General features: G+C 42.7%; 1 protein-coding gene across 1 annotated transcript in view; it reads left to right on the forward strand.

Annotated features, from left to right (window-relative positions):
• Positions 1-23,584, forward strand: part of LOC126266909 (ubiquitin-related modifier 1) — a 57,161-nt gene that overhangs the window by 23,323 nt on the left and 10,254 nt on the right. Inside the window, exons 2-3 of the mRNA XM_049971586.1 lie at positions 8,682-8,752; positions 21,207-21,288. Of these exons, the coding sequence (XP_049827543.1) occupies positions 8,682-8,752; positions 21,207-21,288 (153 nt within the window). The remainder of the gene's footprint in view (positions 1-8,681; positions 8,753-21,206; positions 21,289-23,584) is intronic.

Genomic DNA, 23,584 nt, shown 5'->3' on the forward strand with positions numbered 1-23,584 from the left:
CGGATGACTGGTAAAATTATTCAACAATTTTCTTGTTTTACCGACACCTATTATACTTCACTGTCACACTCAACTTTGACCTCAGTAGAGACAATATTTTTCTGAAGTGCAACGAACACTCCTTGTCCTGTGGCCTCTAATCTGCCTTTCCAGTATATGTTCCATGACTTGCTAAATATCTCAGAGCTTTCTCCTTTGGGTTTCAGCCAACTCTTGATCCTACATATAATGTGAGTACGAGAACTTTCCTGGAGGACAGTAAATTCGTGAACTTTATTACAAATACTTTAACAGTTTACTGATAAAATTTGGGGACTTGAAGTGTCTGTACTCTGACCGCAATCTGACTTCCCTTGCTGCATATTGCCTGACGAGTGTTCATCAGAGCATCTGAAAATACTGCCTAGCCGAAAAAACCTTCATTGGCACTTCACAAGTACTCTGCTACCTGAATAGTTACTTCCTTTGTGTATTACATCCCTGACCTATTCAGGGAGGTCCTACAAATCCCCTCATAACACAGGTTAGAAATCTGCAGCCAAGACTGTCACAGAATAAACAAAGCCTTTGTTGGAGACCTTCCACTCGGCCTCAAACCAAAGAGCCCCAATCAACTCTGGGAATAGTGCTGCAAATTGTGAGCTCTGCTTGCACCCAATTCATGAGGCCAGCAGTCTTCATCACCTCCACCAGCCGTTTGTGCAAACCCATGTGACAGGAGTCATTGCTGCCAGTGTGAGCCACAAAATGCAGATAACTGCACCCTGCATGCTCAATAGCCACAGGTGAGGTCACTTCACATCTTGGATAAGCCCCCCCCCCCTTTCCCTCCCTCCCTCCCTCTCTCCCTCCGGCAGACATACTGAGTGCACATTGATTTCTTTTCAGCCCTCAACATTCTCTGCATAAGGAGCTCCATAATGCGCATAGTGTTAGAGCTCTCGATAACTAGTAAACCCCTCCCCGTGTGGCTGCTTGGACTTTGCTGAGGGAGTGGCCACCTGCCCATACACAGTGGCCACATTGGCCATCCATATTGAGAGATGCAAACATGTTAGCACACCCTGCAGTGAGGGCAGATAAACCATGATGGGCAACACTGTGAGGTGCCTCGGAAGCAGAGCCCTTGCGCAAAACAAGCGGCACCTGAGGTGTCCCACATGACGCGCCAGATTCTCCGCCACTGCTACACCCTGAGGCAGCAGCCTGAAGGTGACGGACTGTAGCAAAAAGCGTATTCAGCTGTCTGCGAACTGCGACCAGCTCCTCCTGCATCCACGCACAGCATGCACACGTCCTAACCATCCTCACAAGACTAACTGAAGAAGTAAACTATAAAAGGAGACAACTTCCTATGCTCCAGATGTGTCACCAATGGATGCTGACATGTTAATAAGCTATGAAGCTGGCTGCTCAGTGAACAGCTATTGAGCTACAGGCTAAATGAATTCACCCTTGCAAAAAACGAGGTTGAACTCTTATACAGAGAAATACACGAAATTTAATAAATGTACTATGACAAAAACACAGAATGATAAACACTTAACTTGCTGCTCTGTAGATGTATATCAGCTGAGAGCTGGAGCCTGACTGACTAGCTTACCAAATGTATTGTCTATTACCTTGCGTAATAGTCAATTTTTCATTTTTGTAATAAATGGTTTCTGTAAAATTGCGTGAGGAAGACTGCAGAGCTCAAAACAAATGAACAACTCCTGCGCTACAACTGAATGAATTTACACTTACAAAACTGTGAGATTAATCCTAATCCTCTTTAAAAAAAATTACACACATAATGTACTAATTAGGTTGCGAGGAAAACAGAGAAAAAGATAAACATTTAACTTGCTGATTTGTACATATGTATCAGCCAAGAGCTGTGGCCTGATGTATGGTGTAATAATGCACCAAGACCATTAGAGGGATGATGGGCAAATCACCATGAAGCTGACATACGAAGCTAAACCTTTCGTTATAGTAATTTCTTTTGGAATAAGTGGTTTTTGTAAAATCACGTGAAGTGTGCATGATGTTTTGCTCATAATGGGGCTGCTGTACACTGACTAGCAAGCTAACCAGCATTTTCTATGTGCACCTGTAAGAGCATATAGTTCACTGGACAGTGTGATGAGTCAGCACACAGACTACCAGCTTTCTTTCCAGACCCTGGCTTACAGACAGGATGAAAGAAAAACCTCACTAATAAAATGGCTACCATACTGCAGCAGTACATCAGTGGGTTCAGGACATGTGAAGGAACTGCAAATATTAGTGCAGGAGTTTCCCCTGTTCTCATGTTTACAAGAAATGCATTTTAAGCTTACTGCCATCCATTGGGCATTATGCTGCACCCTCCATCACAAGGGTGACATGACGGGCAAGACGAGGGAGGATAGCTGTGTTTCTTCACAATACATACCACTCTTCGGAACTATCCATGGTCATTGAGCTTCAAACATTTGCAGTTGAAGGTCATATCGGTCGGAGGATCGCCATGTGGTCACCTTATTTGCCTCCACAAGAAGCAATAAATTCTTACACTCTCACAGATCTTACTAACTCTCAGTACTTTTTGTCTTTTTGTGAGACTTAAATGCTCATAATGTGTTATGAGGCTTCCAGTCTTCTTGCCCCAAGGGTCCTTCTCATTAGAGAGCCTTATGATATCTCTAAATGGGCAATCCAACTCATTTTGACTGTGCTACTGGGCTATCCCCAGCCTTAGATCTCTCTTTCTGCTCCTCAGCAGTTGCAGATTCTGCTGAGTGGGAGGTTACTGTTGATCTTCATTCCAGTGATGGCTTCTTACTCTGGATCCACCTACCAGATGGAGCAGTACTGAAAAGTAAACCACCTAGATTGATGATCAGCTGACATAACTAGACTCTGTTTAGCCAACTGACTGTGTTTGAACACTGAGGCAGCTGAATGAACTACAGTACTTGAGTGATCCACCATGCTGCCGACTTATCCATCCAAAAGTCTTTATGTAATCTTACAAGGCAGCCTGTACCTTAGTGAATTGAGGAATGACACTCTGCAGTTGGGGTCAGGTGTTAAGCTCTGTGACGGTTTAAGTTCCGCACAACTGTAGAAAACCTTGTTCTTGCTGTTGTGGTCTTCAGTCCTGAGACTGGTTTGATGCAGCTCTCCACGCTACTCTATCCTGTGCAAGCTTCTTCATCTCCCAGTACCTACTGCAACCTACATCCTTCTGAATCTGCTTAGTGTAGTCATCTCTTGGTCTCCCTCTATGATTTTTACTTTCCACGCTGCCCTCCAATACTAAATTGGTGATCCCTTGATGACTCGGAACATGTCCTACCAACCGATCCCTTCTTCTGGTCAAGCTGTGCCACAAACTTCTCTTCTCCCCAATCCCATTCAATACTTCCTCATTAGTTATGTGATCTACCCATCTAATCTTCATCATTCTTCTGTAGCACCACATTTTGAAAGCTTCTATTCTCTTCTTGTCCAAACTATTTATCGTCCATGTTTCACTTCCATACATGGCTACACTCCATACAAATACTTTCAGAAACGACTTCCTGACATTTAAATCTATAAGCGATGTTAACAAATTTCTCTTCTTCAGAAACGCTTTGCTTGCCATTGCCAGTCTACATTTTATATCCTCTCTACTTTGACCATGATCAGTTATTTTGCTCCCCAAATAGCAAAACTCCTTTACTACTTTAAGTGTCTCATTTCCTAATCTAATTCCCTCAGCATCACCCGACTTAATTTGACTACATTCCATTATCCTCGTTTTGCTTTTGTTGATGTTCATCTTATATCCTCCTTTCAAGACACTATCCATTCTGTTCAACTGCTCTTCCAAGTCCTTTACTGTCTCTGACAGAATTACGATGTCATTGGCGAACCTCAAAGTTTTTATTTCTTCTCCATGGATTTTAATACCTACTCCAAATTTTCCTTTTGTTAGCTTTACTGCTTGCTCAATATACAGATTGAATAACATCGGGGAGAGACTACAACCCTGTCTCTCTCCCTTCCCAATCACTGCTTCCCTTTCGTGTCCCTCGACTGTTATAACTGCCATCGGGTTTTGGTACAAATTGTAAATAGCGTTTCGCTCCCTGTATTTTACCCCTGCCACGTTCAGAATTTGAAAGAGAGTATTCCAGTCAACATTGTCAAAAGCTTTCTCTAAGTCTACAAATGCTAGAAACATAGGTTTGCCTCTCCTTAACCTTTCTTCTAATATAAGTCGTAGGGTCAGTATTGCATCATGTGTTCCAAAATTTCTACAGAATCCAAACTGATCTTCCCCGAGGTCGGCTCCTATCAGTTTTTCCATTCGTCTGTCAAGAATTCGCGTTAGTATTTTGCAGCTGTGACTTATTAAACTGACAGTTTGGTAATTTTCACATCTGTCAACACCTGCTTTCTTTGGGACTGGAATAATTATATTCTTCTTGAAGTCTGAGGGTATTTCACCTGTCTCATACATCTTGTTCACCAGATGGTAGATTTTTGTCAGGACTGGCTCTCCCAAGACTGTCAGTAGTTCTAATGGAATGTTGTCTACTCCCGGGACCTTGTTTCGACTCAGGTCTTTCAGTGCTCTGTCAAACTCTTCATGCAGTATCGTATATCCCATTTCATCTTCATCTACATGCTCTTCCATTTCTATAGTATTGTCCTCTAGTACATCGCCCTTGTGTAGACCCACTATATACTCCTTCCACCTTTCTGCTTTCCCTTCTTTGCTTAGAACTGGGTTTCCATCTGAACTCTTGATGTTCATACCAGTGGTTCTCTTATCTCCAAAGGTCTCTTTAATTTTCCTGTAGGCAGTATCTATCTTACCCCTAGTGAGATAAGCCTCTACATCCTTACATTTGTCGTCTAGCCATCCCTGCTTAGCCATTTTGCACTTCCTGTCGATCTCATTTTTGAGACGTCTGTATTCCTTTTTGCCTGCTTCATTTACTGCATTTTTATATTTTCTCCTTTCATCAAATAAATTCAATATTTCTTCTGTTACCCAAGGATTTCTACTAGGCCTCGTCTTTTTACCTACTTGATCCTCTGCTGCCTTCACTACTTCATCCCTCAAAGCTACCCATTCTTCTTCTACTGTATTTCTTTCCCCCATTCCTGTCAATTGCTCTCTTATGCTCTCCCTGAAACTCTGTACAACCTCTGGTTCTTTTAGTTTATCCAGGTCCCATCTCCTTAAATTCTCACCTTTTTGCAGTTTCTTCAGTTTTAATCTACAATCCAATAGATTGTGGTCAGAGTCCACATCTGCCCCTGGAAATGTCTTACAATTTAAAACCTGGTTCCTAAATCTCTGTCTTACCATTATATAATCTATGTGAAACCTGTCAGTATCTCCAGGCTTCTTCCATGTATACAGCCTTCTTTTATGGTTCTTGAACCAAGTGTTACCTATGATTAAGTTGTGCTCTGTGCAAAATTCTACCAGGCGGCTTCCTCTTTCATTTCTTTGCCCCAGTCCATATTCACCTACTACGTTTCCTTCTCTCCCTTTTCCTACTGTCGAATTCCAGTCACCCATGACTATTAAACCTTAGAGCTTTTCAAATAGCTAGAACCAGGGCCCGACACGTAATCAGTGAGAGCAAGAGAAGCTCATGGCAAGAGTTCTTGGGCTCTATCAGTCACACCACTTGTTTCGCGGAAGTATGGAGGCCATCAGAAAGATTTCTGGTAAATGCATTTGTGTATGTATTGCAGTGGTGCTGAACCAGGGATGTCTCCAAATAACACCATAAGACATCGTCCAGACAGTGGCAGTGCGTTTTGCAATGAATACTGACACTGCCAGGCATGATCCAGCATTTTGCTGCTACTGTGCAACGTGGAACTTCAAATTCACCAATTCTTTGTCCTATAATTGCTCTTTCTCCATGTGGGAGTTGTATAGAGCACTGTCTGTGGCTTGTGATACTGTGTGCAGTTACAACCAAATCCGATGCAGCAGGCTGCAAAACTTGCAATCAGCCACAATGGAAATACTCATAGTGTGTTTTAATTTGATGGTGGACAAGACAAGTTCTCAGTTGGTGAGGTGAGACACTTTTGATACCTCTCCTCAAACCAGAAAAGCAGAAAATGCATCCCAGTAGTTTCCTGGGTGTCACTTTAACACACTGTGTAGGAAAGTCGTTGGAGCGAATTCCGCATCGGTTCAGGAGACAGCAGTCAACTGTTGACTAGCTGACCCTGGTGGAGGTGGCTATCCAGCAGTATTATATTGGCATATTTTAAATGTCACCCTATTTGCCATTGCCATTAACAGTATGACATCTATGGTGAGGAGTCTTGTGGCCAATTCTGCAGTTCTGTCCCTCCTCCAAAACTACAACAGTGACTCCATTACTTACAACTTACAGTGAAGAGGCGGGAGAAGTTAGTAGCAAAGACGAATATTACAGTTTCTGCAGATAAATAAATGTGTGTGTTTGTGTTTGTTTGTTTGTTTGTGTGTGTGTGTGTGTGTGTGTGTGTGTGTGTGTGTGTTTATTTTTAAAATTCTCATTTAATTTTTAATGTACTTGACTTGCATACAAGGTATACCATTCTACACTTTAAAGACATGGTGAAGTTTCTGGGCCACATTTTTGATTCCAAACTGTTGTGGTTTCCATAACTAAATGGCAAAGGGCAAGAACACAGAAGGTACTGGGTATCTTAAAGTGCCTTAGCCTCAGAACAGGATGAGTATGCTGCAGTATTTTTAGGGCTTTTATGAGACTGCAGCTAGACCATGGATGCACAGTGTATGAATCAACAAGCTGTTCATGCCTGAAGATTATTGACACTAATCACCTTGAGGAGATCAGGCTGGCCACGGATGATAACAGGACCAGTCCCATACACAGTCACTATGATGAGCCTGGGGAACCACCACTCACCATCTGGCCGCAGCTCCTCATTGTGTCAAGCATGTAAGGTCCTCACTGCTCTTATTTCACCAGCATACCATACTGTTGCTAATGAGACTTTGTAAAACCTTTTCTCTAATTGTCCACGAGCAACTAGGCTGTTTGGGATCTGCGTGAAACATATGCTGGAGTAATTTGGTATGGGACAAGTACAAACTCAAATCCAGGTTTTTAACTGACTGTTCCCCTGGTTACAGTAGAGGCCCAAATTAATTTTAGATTTAAAATGGTACTGGAGAGGTTGCACTCCTCCATCTCATACAATATTTTATGATGTTTTTAATTAGCACCACAAGTGCATAGCTGTATTATCAGGTAGATGTAAACAGATGACTCCGTTGGTTTTCCTGATTGTGTCCTCAAGATCCAGTTACTCAAGACTTCACTGTTTTCAATTTGGAATTATACACGACTTAGCAGGTAGGGAGCAGATGATATGTGATGCAACAGTAAATTTCTTGAGTATTCCGACACCCTGCGTTCATCACCTCTCTACAACACTTGTACCCAGCAGATAAAGTAGTCCTGAATACCCAGTAGGCCGTGCTCCACCTTTCTGCTGGATGCCTGGGCACATGTGTAGGCAGACGTGGTAACCAAGGATGCATGTTGCGATCTTCGGGTAGTTCAGTGTGCTGTCCTTGTCCACACTATCGCCTTGCTGTTAAGGTACAGTGTCATCAGTCAGCGGGAAGAAGAGTGCCTGGAAGTGACAGACAATAAGCTGCATCTGATAAAGTCAACAATGCAGCTGTGGCATACCTCTTTCCAACAACATTGACAGGGTGGAATCTTTCTCTCTCATCTTTGTGTAAGGACACAGCCGTATGATGGTGTGGTGCTTGTGGTGTGCATGTCACAAGAGCACAGTGGCTCATTTGCCAACAGATTTTCACAATATTTTTACTGACAGGAAGTCAAACATAGTATGTGTTTTACGATTTTTTGAACTGTCCGAATTGTTCCCTCAAATTTTAATGAGAAGTTTCTAAAATGTTATTAGTGTGGCTGGCTCATTCATGTTTTTTGTAAGTGATCACCCAGCCACATATTCTGTGTCCTTATTTTCATTTGCCTCTTGTTTTAGATGTATTTTAGTTGGTAATTTATTTTAGTGTGATTGTGCAATTCACCATGGGTGAAATTTGGAGAGGGTGAGTGGAATTTTACATCTGATTGCTTCAAACTATTCAAACTAATTTTATCACATTGTTGGCGTTTCACTCACATTTGTTTCTTCTAATTGTCTTAATGGTTGAGGTAACCTTGTCATTTGGTACCTCCCAACCACACACACACACACACAGGAACAATCTAATTCGTTTTACCTAAGCTTTTGGCATTATTTGCTGTGATTTGTTACCGTGCAGTAACCTCGTTACCCAAAATCATATTATCAATATACTTATTCTTAAACACCAACTCTGTTGTATTCAATTTTTGGGATTCAAAAGACTTTCTACTGATGTGTTTATTACAGCAACTGTCAACCTGTGTGCCCAACTGCAGTGCAGTTACAAGCCTTAAATCTCCATCTGACCATCCTGATTTAGATTTTATTAGGTTTTATTAAATTGTTTAATGTGCATTAACCAAAGAATTAAATGTTGCTGTGTTAGCTATACCAGTTTACATTGCTTATGTTAAGCTATACATTCTTAAATAATGTGGGCAGCGCTTGCATCAGAATTATGCATGTCACCGTTCCTTATCTAATATCATTGTTACTTATTTTTGTAGTGGAGGAGCAGAGCTGCTGTTTGACAAAGTGAAGAAACATACACTGGAGTTGCCCCATACTGACAAGACATGTAAGTGAAATTTCATGAAAGAGTTCACAAATTGAGTTTTCACTTTTGCCATTTGATATGTATGAGTAAGGCTGTTCACTGAGTGGTTGATTTTACACAGCAGATATCATGGTGGCACAGTGATAGCATAAATATGTGAAAATTACAAGTGTAAAATAATTGCAATGTCTTAATCTGTGAGAACTGTAGCATCTTGAGGGTAGGAATGGTGGTTGGTGCCAAAGTCAGGTCAACGCCAGGAGTTCAATGGGGCGCCATTTAGGAGTATGGGTATGCCATCTCAGAGGTAGATGCCTGTCTGATCCTGAAGGTGGTATTAAAATAGGGTCGTAACATTAAAACACTTATTGTCAATAAAATATGACAGTTGAGATATATAATAATAATATGAAAAGGAAAGAGGCTACTCACCATGTAGCAGAGACGCTGAGTCACAGATAGGCACAACAAAAAGACTGTCACAAATAAGCTTTCGGCCTCATCAAAAATAGACGACAGACACACATACACGCACAAATGTAACACAAGCATATAACTGCACTCCCTGGCAGCTGAAGCCACACTGCGAACAGCAGCTCCAGCAGCCAGCAGTGGCAGTGCATGATGGGAGTGGCAACTGGGTGGGGGTGAGGAGGAGGCTGGGGCAGGGAGGGGAAGGGATAGTAGGGTAGGGACAGTGAAGTGCTGCTGTTGACCATGCAGGGATGCAGTGGAGAGAGGGTTGGGCAGCTAGGTGCTAGCCCTCACTAACATAGTCCTGCAAAACCATATCCGTCAGGACCAAGCCTCCATGCAGTACCTTCTCTCCATCTGCAAACTTCTCCTGCTATGCAATCTCAAATTCCTGGAACCCACAACACACATTGAAACTCTTGCCCTCCAGGAACTAGAGCAACATGCTCAATGTCACCTCAAAAAACTCTCCACCCTACTCACTTTGTACTCCCACTTTGTAGTACCACTGTCCACCACCTCTACAATAGCCTCAAAATCTCCTCCACATCCCCTCATAGCTGACAAACCCTGTCTTACAGGGCTGCTACATTTACCCCACCCTCCAAAACTCCCTCCCACCACCACACAAAATGCAGAAGCTAAACAGACCTCAAACACGGTCATGAACCTTTCCTATAAAGCCATAGCCCCCCAGAAATATCAGTCCTTTAAAAGGCCTCACCTTTTGCCCCACTCGGCAAATTCAGTTGTGCAGGACTTGTTGAAGACCTCTCCTTCTCCTGGTCCCTACAGTGGAAACACTTTTTTGCCACCAACCCTACCAATCAGACTCAACCAAAGACCAATGTTGAACACTGCCTGTCTCATTTCACGCCTCCATCCTTCTGTGATCCAGCCCCACTGTTCCCATATCACCTCATTAACTTTCCAGAATTTCTTAACCTCGAACCTTGCCTCACCATCATTCCCTAAATCCCTCAACATGCAAACTAACTTTACATCCTCAGAAAGAACCACAACCATCTAAAAACTGATCCTGACCTTCTAATACTACCTGTGTACAAAGGCTCCACCACTGTTGTTTTGAACTGCAAAGATTACCTGGCAGAAGGACTCTGCCAATTGTCAGATACGTCCACCTACAAACCTTGCCACTGTGACCCCATATCAGAAACCCAGCACGATCTCCAGCCACTCCTTAAGTCCTTAGGCTCATCCCAGAACCTCTGCCTGTAGTCCATCTCTCTGCTCACCTCTCTACCAGCACCCCCCCCCCCCCCCTTTTCCCTTCTACTTGCTCCAATGAACCCAACCACCCATGATGCTCCCCTCTCCCCCTCCCCAAAAGAATCTCTGCTCTCGTAGACTAACCCCTTCAACTTATTACCCTCATATAGAAAAGATACCAGCCATTTCCTCCATCGACCCTAAGCAGTTCATGTCCCTTTACCACACTGCGCCCTGCTCGTCACTGTTGGTGCCACCTCTGTTTACACTAACACCTCTATTGCCCATGGCCTTACCTCTATTGAACACTACCTTTCCCAACGTCCGACGGATTCCAAACCAGCAACCTCCTTCCTAGTTGCCATGTCCAACTATATCCGCATCTGCAATTACTTCTATGAAGGCATTATTTACAAACAATCCCAGGGTATGGCTGTGGGCACCTGCATGGCACTATCCTATGCCAGCCTATTCATCAGTCATCTAGAGGAATCCGTCCTATACACCCAGAATTCTAAACCCCTCACCTGGTTCAGATGCATTGATGTCATCTTTGTGATCTGGATTGAGGGTTTGGACATCCTCACCACATTCCTCCAGAACCTGTGGATAAGCAGCTGCCAGCAGAAAGTCATATACTGCTAGCTCACATTTGTTACATAGTTTAATTCTTAATTTCTTTTTGTGTTTTTGGTACTTGCATTGTCTAATTCATAAATTTCGGGCGTATTATAGTATTTGAGAGTTGTAGCATCGCGTTTTAGTACCTGAATAGTGTAAAATCACATAGTCTCCTTCCACCGCCGAGCACTGTGTCAGCAGTGCGCAAGTAGCAGCGTTTCTGCATTTACTAGGCAATCTTGTATTTTAATAACTGTTTCAATTTTGTGTCAATTTGTTTGTGGTCTCTGTAGATTAGTTCAGATGTTCTTTGCACAACAGTTTTTAGCATGGATACGGACTGCAACTGCTGTGTTCGGATGCAGGCTGAGTTGGCATCCCTGTGGGGGTCCAGATGGGGGTTTGTCGGGGACGGCCAGCTCGTCCCACGCATCCCCTGATCGGACTACGACTGTGGCTGCCTGGGATACTGCCCACATTGAGGCTGATCCCTCACCTGTGGTAGGGTGGGAGGTCGCCTCGAGGTGTGGCAGGGGGCGAAAGACATTCCTGAGGGCTGAACGGAAGGCCTCTCCAGTTTGTCTGACGAACCGGTTTCAGGCTCTGTCTCCAGCTGATACTGATCTTCAGCCGGACATGGCTGCTTGTCCTGTTCCAGAGGTTGCACCTCAGTCTGCAAGATCCGGGCGGTCGCAGAGAGTGGGCTTACTGGTAGTTGGGAGCGCCAACGTCAGGCGCGTAATGGGACCCCTTAGGGATATGGCAGCAAGAGAGGGGAAGAAAACCAATGTGCACTCCGTGTGCATACTGGGGGAGTCATTCCAGATGTGGAAAGGGTCCTTCCGGATGCCATGAAGGGTATTGGGTGCGCCCATCTGCAGGTGGTCGCTCATGTCGGCACCAATGATGTGTGTCGCTATGGATCGGAGGAAATCCTCTCTGGCTTCCGGTGGCTAGCTGATTTGGTGAAGACTGCCAGTCTCGCTAGTGGGATGAAAGCAGAGCTCATCATCTGCAGCATCGTCGACAGGATTGACTGCGGACCTTCGGTACAGAGCCGAGTGGAGGGTCTGAATCAGAGGCTGAGACGGTTCTGCGACCGTGTGGGCGGCAGATTCCTCGACTTGCGCCATAGGGTGGTGGGGTTTCGGGTTCCGCTGGATAGGTCAGGAGTCCACTACACGCAGCAAGCGGCTACACGGGTAGCAGGGGCTGTGTGGCGTGGACTGGGCGGTTTTTTAGGTTAGATGGCCTCAGGCAAGTACAGAAAGGGCAACAGCCTCAAAGGGTGTGGGGCAAAGTCAGGACATTGCAGGGACCAAGCAGCAATCGGTATTGTAATTGTAAACTGTCAAAGCTGCATTGGTAAAGTACCGGAACTTCAAGCGCTGATAGAAAGCACCGAAGCTGAAATCGTTATAGGTACAGGAACCTGGCTGAAGCCAGAGATAAATTCTGCCGAAATTTTTACAAAGTCACAGACGGTGTTTAGAAAGGGTAGATTGCATGCAACTGGTGGTGGCGTGTTTGTCGCTGTTAGTAGTAGTTTATCCTGTAGTGAAGTAGAAGTGGATAGTTCCTGTGAATTATTATGGGTGGAGGTTACACTCAACAACCGAGCTAGGTTAATAATTGGCTCCTTTTACCGACCTCTCGACTCAGCAGCATTAGTAGCAGAACAACCGAAAGAAAATTTGGAATACATTTCACATAAATTTCGCCAGCATGTTATAGTCTTAGGTGGAGATTTCAATTTACCGGATGTAGACTGGGACATTCAAATGTTTAGGACGGGTGGTAGGGACAGAGCATCGAGTGACATTATACTGAGTGCACTATCCGAAAATTACCTCGAGCAATTAAACAGAGAACTGACTCGCGGAGATAACATCTTGGACCTACTGAAAACAAACAGACCCGAACTTTTCGACTCTGTAAGTGCAGAACAGGGAATCAGTGGTCATAAGGCCGTTGCAGCATCCCTGAATATGGAAGTTAATAGGAATATAAAAAAGGGAGGAATGTTTACCTGTTTAGCAAGAGTAATAGATTTCTGTTCCGACACTGACAATGTTGAGTGTTTATGGAGAAAGTTAAAGGCAATCGTAAAATGCGTTTTAGACAGGTACGTGCCGAGTAAAACTGCGAGGGACGGGAAAAACCCACCGTGGTTCAACAACAAAGTTAGGAAACTACGGCAAAAGCAAAGAGAGCTTCACTCCAAGTTTAAATGCAGCCAAAACCTCTCTGACAAACAGAAACTAAACAATGTCAAAGTTAGTGTAAGGAGGGCTATGCGTGAAGCGTTCAGTGAATTCGAAAGTAAAATTCTATGTACCGACCTGACAGAAAATCTTAGGAAGTTCTGGTCTTACGTTAAATCAGTAAGTGGCTCGAAACAGCATATCCAGACACTCTGGGATGATGATGGCATTGAAACAGAGGATGACAAGCGTAAAGCTGAAATACTAAACATCTTTTTCCAAAGCTGTTTCACAGAGGAAGACAGCACTGCAGTTCCTTCTCTAAATCCTCGCACAAACGAAAAAATGGCTGACATCGAAATAGGTGTCCAAGGAATAGAAAAGCAACTGGAATCACTCAACAGAGAAAAGTCCACTGGACCTGACAGGATACCAATTCAATTCTACACAGAGTACGTGAAAGAACTTGCCCCCCTTCTAACAGCCGTGTACCGCAAGTCTCTAGAGGAACGGAAGGTTCCAAATGATTGGAAAAGAGCACAGGTAGTCCCAGTCTTCAAGAAGGGTCGTCGAGCAGAAGCACAAAACTATAGACCTATATCTCTGCGTCGATCTGTTGTAGAATTTTAGAACATGTTTTTTGCTCGTGTATCATGTCGTTTTTGGAAACCCAGAATCTACTCTGTAGGAATCAACATGGATTCCGGAAACAGCGATTGTGTCAGACCCAACTAGCTTTATTTGTTCATGAGACTCAGAAAATATTAGATACAGGCTCCAAGGTAGATGCTATTTTCCTTGACTTCCGGAAGGCGTTTGATACAGTTCCGCACTGTCGCCTGATAAACAAAGTAAGAGCCTACGGAATATCAGATCAGCTATGGGGCTGGATTGAAGAGTTTTTAGCAAACAGAACACAGCATGTTGTTCTCAATGGAGAGACGTCTACAGGTGTTAAAGTAACCTCTGGCCTGCCACAGGAGAGTGTTATGGGACCATTGCTTTTCACAATATATATAAATGAGCTAGTAGATAGTATCGGAAGTTCCATGCGGTTTTTCGTGGAAATGCAGGAAGATCTGCAGCGGATAGGCACTTGGTGCAGGGAGTGGCAACTGACCCTTAACATAGACAAATGTAATGTATTGCGAATACATAGAAAGAAGGATCCTTTATTGTATGATTATATGATAGCGGAACAAATCCTGGTTGCAGTTACTTCTGTGAAATATCTGGGAGTATGCGTGCGGAACGATTTGAAGTGGAATGATCATATAAAATTAATTGTTGGTAAGGCGGGTACCAGGTTGAGATTCATTGGGAGATTCCTTAGAAAATGTAGTCCATCAACAAAGGAGGTGGCTTACAAAACTCGTTCAACCTATACTTGAGTATTGCTTATCAGTGTGGGATCCGTACCAGATCGGGTTGACAGAGGAGATAGAGAAGATCCAAAGAAGGGTGGCGCGTTTCGTCACAGGGTTATTTGGTAACCGTGATAGCATTACGGAGATGTTTAGCGAACTCAAGTGGCAGACTCTGCAAGAGAGGTGCTCTGCATCGCGGTGTAACTAGCTCGCCAGGTTTCAAGATGGTGCTTTTCTGGATGAGGTATCGAATATATTGCTTCCCCCTACTTATACCTCCCCTGGAGATCACGAATGTAAAATTAGAGAGATTTGAGCGTGCACGGAGGCTTTCCGACAGTCATTCTTCCCGCGAACCATACGCAACTGAAACAGAAAAGGGAAGTAATGACAGTGGCATGTAATATCCCCTCTGCCACACACCGTTGGGTGGCTTGCGGAGTATAAATGTAGATGTAGATGTAGAACCTCAACAATCCGCCATTTGCTACACCTGGTCCTACTCAACACAAGAAGCTGCCTTCCTAGATGTTGACCTCCACCTCAAATATGGTTACATATCAAACCTACTAACTCCACTTTGACAGCCGTCACCCGTTCCATATCTAGAAGTCCCTTTCATACAGCCTAGCCACCTCTGTTCATTGCATCTGCAGTGAAAAACGGTCCCTCTCAAAAAGTACCGAGGGTCTCACAGACCATAATTATTCTCTCAAAAGCAAATGTCCCATGCCTTATCTTTCCAGTCTCTCGCCACCTTACAATGTTTCACCGACTGGCCACAGAGGAGCATTCCTCTCGTAACTCAGTACGACCCCGGGCAGGAGCAACTGAATTACATTTTCTACCAGGGTTTCGACTACCTCTCATCATTCCCTGAAATGAGTAATATCCTGTCCACTATCCTTGCCACCCCTCCACAGAGTTTCTGTTGTCCACCGAACTTACACAATATACTTGTCTATCTGTACACACCACCTGCTCTCAACTCCTTACCTCATGGCTTATATCCCTGTAATAGATGTAAACCTGTCCCATGCATCCCTCTCTCCAGTCTGGTCACAAACATCACCTAGCCCATCAAAGGTAGGGCTATAGGGCTACGTGAGACACCAGTCATGTGATCTACAAACTAAGCTGCCTTGTATGTGGGCATGACAATCAACAAGCTGTCTGTCCGCATGAATGGCCACCGTCAAACTGTGGCCATAAAAGTGGACCATCTTGTTGTTGAGCATGCTGCCCAACATGACATCTTTCATTTCAGTGACCGCTTTACAGTCTGTCTCATATGGATCCTCCCCACCAACAGCAGCTTTTCTGAACTGCATAAGTGGGAACTCTCCCTGCAATATACCCTATGTTCCTGTAACCCTCCTGGCCTCAACCTTCGTTAACATTGTCCTTACCCATCCAGCCCCTTCCCTGTTCCCATTTCAGCACTAGGCAGCCCTCATTCCACCATCACACCCAGTCTTTTTACTTCTCTCCTTTTCTGCACCCCCCCCCCCCACCCGCTCGCCCCCTTTCCTCTCCACTGCCCACCACCTAACCTCCCGAGTGCACCTAGCTTCCCTACCTTCTTTTCAACTTGTCCCTGTGTGCTCCCCAGCAGCACTTCACTGTACCCCACCCGTACCCTACTATCCCTCCCATTCCCAGTTCCTTACTCCCACTAGTTGCTACTTCGCCGGCCGGGTGGCCGAGCGGTTGTAGGCGCTACAGTCTGGAACCGCACAACTGCTATGGTCGCAGGTTTGAATCCTGCCTCGGTCATGGATGTGTGTGATGTCCTTAGGTTAGTTAGGTTTAAGTCGTTCCAAGTTCTAGAGGACTGATGACCTCAGAAGTTAAGTCCCATAGTGCTCAGAGCCATTTTTTATTTGCTACTTCCATCATGCACTGCTGCTGGTGCTCGCAGTGTGGCTCCAGCTGCCAGAGAGTGCAGTTATATGTGTATGACAGTTGCATTTGTGTGTGTGTGTGTGTGTGTGACAGTCGTTTTGTTGTGCCTATCTGCGACTCAGCATCTCCGGTATATGGTGAGTAAGAACTTTCCTTTTCATATTATTGTTACAGTCATCCTGGATTTTCCATTGTTTGACAGTTGAGATATGGACATTCAGTGAGTGCAGAAGTGCAGGCTGCAAGCGACTACCTGGTATGTGCTGACCAGGGTGTGGTTCACTGCCACAGTGGCGGTGGCTGAGTTTATGGTGTGCACCAGTGTTGTCACAAGGACATTGCCCCATGAAATTAGTACAAATGTGCAAGGAAGATGCATTAGGAAAGGAAGGTTCCTGAATTGTGGTAAGGCATTTTTCACCTTCATAGGTCTGCAAACTGAAGAGCGAGAAGGTGATTCCCCTCTCTCTATATCGCAATAAGTTATGAGGAACAACTACAAGGTATTTCACAAAAATATACCACCCCTTCGCCTTTTAAATCTCTGGTGACATATAAGCTGGGAGCCTACCAAAAAAGAAAAGTGTGTAATGATTTGAAACTTCCTGGAAGATTAGAACTATTTGGTGGACTGGGACTCTAACCCAGCATCTGGGTGTCGTTTTCCACAAAATGTGTTAACACTACTTGGAATACAGATACTAGGTACTAGTAATACTAACACTAGAAACAGCATATGTACAGAGTTTACGTAAATCTATGCGCACTGTTCTACACTCCTATGGGGGAGAGCAATTCTTAGTCATCTTATACAGTGCTTATAGCATTCTTCCAAGAAAGGTAACATCTCCCACTATGAGTGCTGCTTGCTGGAAAGTTTACAGCCAGCATTTCCTGTTCAATGTTCTTTTGTGACTAGATGAAATAACTTCACTGAGCTCAAACAATCGAAAATCCAGGATGGAATGTAACAAAATTATGAAAAATAAAGTTGCTACTCACTATATAGCGGAGATGCTAAGTCGCAGATAGGCACAACAAAAAGACTGTCACAAGTAAAGCTTTTGGCCATTAAGGCCTTTCTCAGCAATAGTTCACTCACTTAAAAAAACACACACGTGTGCGCACACGCTCTCTCTCTCTCTCTCTCTCTCTCTCTCTCTCTCTCTCTCTCTCTCTCTCTCTCTCTCACACACACACACACACACACACACACACACACACACACACACACACAAACTCACTGAGCTCATGTGTTTATATAGTTGAGTTATTTTCAGTTTATTAAGTGAATACTTATTTGCAGTTGTTAAGTGAACAGTTATGTAGAAATCTCAACAGCAGGAGCTGTTGTGTACGCCACTGAAGAGCCTATCCCAGATTTCATTGTCTCCGTTAGCAGTGGCTGGAATACTTTTCATAATGTGAGGGGTATCAAATGCATCTGCCCAACCTCAGCTCTTTGAAATTCTGATGAGAGGCTCCCCCTGCAACAGCAATAGGTCATCAGTTTGTTAAGGAATGTAAGACATTTCAACAAAAGTCAGGCAATGCTTTATAGCACATACACTTATACATTATTAGTCTCATTCCATCAGGCACATTCCCACCTACTTTGCATTATGTACTGGTGATGTGAGGTAAGTGATTTCAGTCAGTGCAGCCCTCTTTACAAATGCCAGCAATTCCTTTATGCAAGAGATTTATGTAGTCTATGGCTAACACAATGGTGAGAGAAGTGCAGTTACTTTATGGTATACATTAATTCACCACCAAGTGCCTACAAGATGGCTACACAGCCTTACAACACACTGTCAATATAGACAGCAAGAAGTTGCAACATTTATGATTCCAATCCCTTTTCCACCAACACTACATAGGTCACTGACAGTATAAACTTCCAAACTAAACACTTCTCAGGTGTTGGTTATGGGAACATATTTTACACAAAAGCTCAATTAACAACTGCAGATAAGTACTCACTTAATAATTCCACTATATAAATAGAGATCGATCAAGTTGTCTTGTCCACTCATGTAAGAGAACTGGGTAGGAATTGCTGGGGAGCTATAGTCTGTCTGTAAACTGAAAAGTTAGCAGTGCTGGCAGTGTTGGAAGCCACCTTTCCTGGGAGAAGGCCATATAGAACGACTGAGAATCAATTTTCACTCTAGCAGTGTTTAACAATTTGCAGAGATTTAAGTAGAATCTGCCCATGTGTTGGTATTATTAGTAACTCATGTCTGTATTCCATATAGTGTTAATGTAATTCACAAAAAATAAACACCCCTAGGATGTGTCTGCACACTGCATTGCCATTCATTAATAAGCTGAACTGAGGTAAAGTTCAGTACAACTTTGTGAAACACCCTGTAATTGTTTGTTGTGACATAATGGGTTAGGGAGAGGGGACTCACCCACCTGCTTGCTCTTCAGATTGCAGTCCTACAATGTAGGGAAGTGCTTGACCACAAACTGGCGACTTGCCTTCCCTCACTTGGTAAACCACCCCCCCCCCCCCCCCCCTCCACATCTCTTCAGCCTGTCCCATCGCCAGAACACATTTACTCCCTTAATGTGGTTCTACTGCACTTAGATGTGGTGCACACATTTAATATTTGTTCTTGGTCCACTTCATTTAACAATAATCATATTCAAATACTATTTTTAACAATCAGTGATATTTTCGTCACCTGCAATATGGGAACTATTAGCCATAGAAGAAAGTGATAAGGATCCTCTTTATAGTGAAAAAATGATTAGGATTCTCTTTATAGGAATTTAATGTTGTTTAATTTTGTACCAGGAATCATTTTTGCTAGAATCTGCAGTTTTCGAGTTATTTAAGAAAAGCATAAAAACATGTCCTTTAATCCCTGCCTTCCCACCCACCCAATGCTCACACCCCACCAAAAAGGACTTCCAGTAAGTTGTTCATGGCCCTCCCTCATACCACTGTACAAAAAGTTTTGAGTACACAAATTTTTTACCCAAATTGACCTTTTTTGGACTTCGTTGATTGGAATCTTTCCAGGAGAGCGGTACTGTGGAAGTGGAGATGTGAAGGTGGGCCAAGTGCTGTGCCTGAAGAGCTGAGTTGGAAGAACATTTTCTCACAAAAGACAAAGGTTCCAAATTTGACTCCTTGTTCAGAAAAAAGTTTTAATCTGCCAAGAAGTTTCAGATGTAAAATTTTGTAACTGTTTTTTTGAGATGATAATTAAAACCATATGAGTCCCTTCCAATGAGCCAGAAAATAACTGAATAAATAACTGAAGCTTTAGAATTTTATAGCCCCCATGATACAGCAACATCAATGGAATTAAAACTGAAATTTCATAATTTGAGAACCTGTTCCTTCTTCATGGTGCTACAGAAATAAAAACAGAAAAAATATGGTAATATGTTTCTACAGAAGAGAGAGACCCAGAAAACACCAGTTATTAGTTATTAGATTTACTTCATTCCAATTGATCCGTAGTGAGGAGGTCCTCCAGGATGTGGAACATGTCAGACATGATTATATCCTAGATAAAAATATGCCAGTCTTCCTGTCATTGAAATATGAGTCAATCAGAATGTCAAAGTTAGAATGTTCATCAAACAGTATGTTACACTTACAGGTTTGTTCTTGGATGTCACTCCATCCAGAGCAGCTACATTTGTGTTGCAGGAGCCCAAACATGTTTGGAACTGCAGTAACTGTAGTAGTTCTCTAGTATGAGGGCTGCTTTTGAAGTTTTACAAAACAATGTTTCTGAAACTACTGCCATTTAAAATTTGTACTCTTTTACAGGCATTTGAACCAATTCTCAAAAAAATTCTTCCACTATGGTGTAGGTACTTCAAAAACATGATTTAGAAGTATTCAGCAATTGAGCAGCTTCTTGGGATGATAAAAATAAATGTCCTTGCGTTCTTGAATGGCATAAGGGAACAAAAAGAAGTTAGGGCAATAAATCAGATAAATAAGGGCAATGAGACAGGATTCCAATGTTTTTGTCTCTCAAGTAACCAATTGTTTGAAGTCCTTTATGACAGCTTACATTTGCATGGTGAAGACTGTCACATTTTTATTATTTTTCCTTGTTTCATTAATGACATGGGGCAAATAACTTTTGTATAAAATGCAGCATTCTGTGTTCTTCGATTTTCTAAAGGAATGGTCATTACAAATCTAACGTCATCAAAGGAACAAAGATTTCCTCTGTCATGAATCACAAATGAAATACTTTTGTAGGTTTTGCTTCATCTCTCAATATCCAAACAGTCAATTGCTATATAATTTCAGGATGTGCAAAAGTTATCCACATTTTGTCTTCTGCTTTATGGATTGGAAGTACTCTTGTTGTATACTACGAGCATTTCCTTACACAAATTTACATGAACCTGTTTGTTGAGCTTTGGTTGAATTGTGTGTTGTCCATGTGGAACGAATCTTGTTCACATCTGTAAATGCAAAATGGAATGGCTGTAATGCAATCATAGGTATTTCTGAGGATGTCTCTACCTCGTGGTAAGTCATGTGCCAGTCCTCTTCAACCTCGTTACACCATCTACTGGCTGTTTGTAGAACTTTAAAAATGCTTCACATTTTAGTAGAGGTTATGGTGATACTAAAGGTATCTTACCATCACAGTTGATACACAGCTCATAATTTTTCTCTTTTAACAGGGACAGTTCGGAAGCTTCTTTTGTGGATTAAGGATAACTTACTGAAAGAAAGACCAGAGCTTTTTCTACAAGGAGAAACTGTGTAAGTCACTTATTAGAAATTATGCAATGTATCTCTGTTTTATTTAATTTTACTTAACATTACTTTTCCAAATTAGGTAAGTAATATGTGGCTTTTCAATCAATTTTTGTTTTAAAGGTAGGTAGTTTATATCTTGCTTCACTAGCAAACAATAGCAACTTGTTTCAAGAGCAAACAATAGCATTCTGCAGAATACCTTTGCGATGGAGTAGAGTTGTGAGTATCGCAGATACAAAATTAGGAAAACTGGCTGCAGATATGTGAAGCATAAAAATCCAGTTTAATGTTTTGAGATGTGAGATGAAGAAAGCATACAAACCTCGTGTTAACTTGCTAAAGATTTGTGGTCCTAATACTTTTTATTATGTTTAAGAAGTGAAATTTCTTACAGTGCAGAAAGTTACACCAGTCGTATGAAGCTAAAACTGTTGTGTAAGAAGAGTGAAGCTTGTCAGAAGAGAGTAAATCTTCAGAGTTTCCTGCAGACACAGTTCTACTTGGGCATGGATAATAGGTGCTTCGCAGTGTGGGAGTGAAATGGCACAGCAGGTGGAAACATATTGCAAAGTTGAAGTGTGCAGGACAGTAGGATTCTTGTGGGCAAACATCTGAGTTACACACAGGTTCACCATGACGTTCTGGAAGTGTACAGTCCAAATACAGTGTTGTGTCCAATAGGAATAACACTGGCTGCATAAATGTGGGTGATGCTGATGGGGAAGGAAGGCTATCAACGTCGACTAAAGACGAGAATGTCTGAACAATTGAGGAATTAATTCACAGCAACCAGTTTTTCCAATGATGAGGACATATACATAGTGGTTCTCGAATGGATCCATGGTGTGATTTTCTGTTGTCAATGAATGGAATGGTTAGTAGAATAGTCCAACTGTTGTTTGCGGAAACACTGGTGACTGTATTGAAAAGTAGTGTCATGTATCTGTTCTGCTTTGAAGTGTAGTGCTGCATTCCAGAAAAGTTACTTGATGTGCGTAGTAATATGTAACTTACTTTTTAGTTTTTGAAGTTCCTTCGTTCTTCTGATTACTGAAACAAATGCTAAAAGTACAATCCTTTGCAATTTTCATGTATGTATTTGATTTTGCTCTTAAGACTGATCGAAGTTAAAAGCCTACATATGGATGGTTTGTAGTCAGTGGCCAGTTGGGGGCAAACAGTTTACACATGGGCAGTCAACACTGTGCACTAGGAGGAGATGATGACTAACAAGGAAATTTCAGACCAAGTGAACCACCAAATATTATGAGCTTCAGGATAGTATCTGGAGGTTACTGAAAAGAGTCACTGCTATTGCACCTTAAAAAAAATTGAGGTCAAAGCTGATGATGCAGGATATGTTTTGGACCAGGTTGTAAGGTTGAAACATTTCAAAATAGTTGAATTTTGTTTATACATGTGAGGTGCACAACCTAAAAGTTTCTGAAACGTTAAAAGAGTTATTAAGCTTGATTCCATTGCAGATGTAAATGTGCAAGAATGACTACAGTGTTGGCTAACTGGCTGTAGGACTGTTCTCTTATCATACGCCCAGTGCGATGAGTTTAAATTAAATGTTTTTTGCTCTTTGACAAGGTAATGCTGTTGTGGAATTTGTATAGTGTTACTTTGGATAAAAGAAATTTTAAGATGCGCAGGGAAAAGGCATTGGCATACATACCTATGAAGTTTGACTTTTCTTGGTGCAGACTGTTCATTTTTGTGATTTTTTTTTTCTGTTCTCCATAAATATATAAATGTATTATTTTTTCGGAGAATATGAAGATGAGAAAGAGATCAAGCATGTTTTTTTAATTTTTGCTTGAATCTCCCTCCCTCCCTCTCCCTCTCCCCCCTCCATCCCCCACCCCCTTCCCCCTCCCCTCTGCCTCCCCCTCCCACTCCATCACGTGTGCGTGTGTGTGTGTGTGTGTGTGTGTGTGTGTGTGTGTGTGTGTGTGTGTGTGTGTGTGTGGCAACAGGGCAATTCTTCGGCCAGCGTGGTGCCAAGTTTCCATAGTTTAAAAATGGTGGGTTTTCGATCTACACAACATAGTAATTTTGGTTCCTACTGGCATCCGCTATCCAGGGTTAAAATTTTGTGACACAAGTATTCTCCACTTTCTCCACCCGGTATATATCACAATTTTGTTGCTAACAATGACATCAAACAGAATAACCCCTTCAGAATCCCAGAAGACTGTCGCCAGGACTTTACCAAGGGTGTGACTTTCTTCAGAGGAGAGATGTTGTGGCACCACTACCATGAATTACTGTTTTGTTTACTCATGTTTCATCA

This window comes from Schistocerca gregaria, chromosome 4 (genome assembly GCF_023897955.1).
Source record: "Schistocerca gregaria isolate iqSchGreg1 chromosome 4, iqSchGreg1.2, whole genome shotgun sequence".
Classification (NCBI taxonomy): Eukaryota; Metazoa; Arthropoda; class Insecta; order Orthoptera; family Acrididae; genus Schistocerca; species Schistocerca gregaria.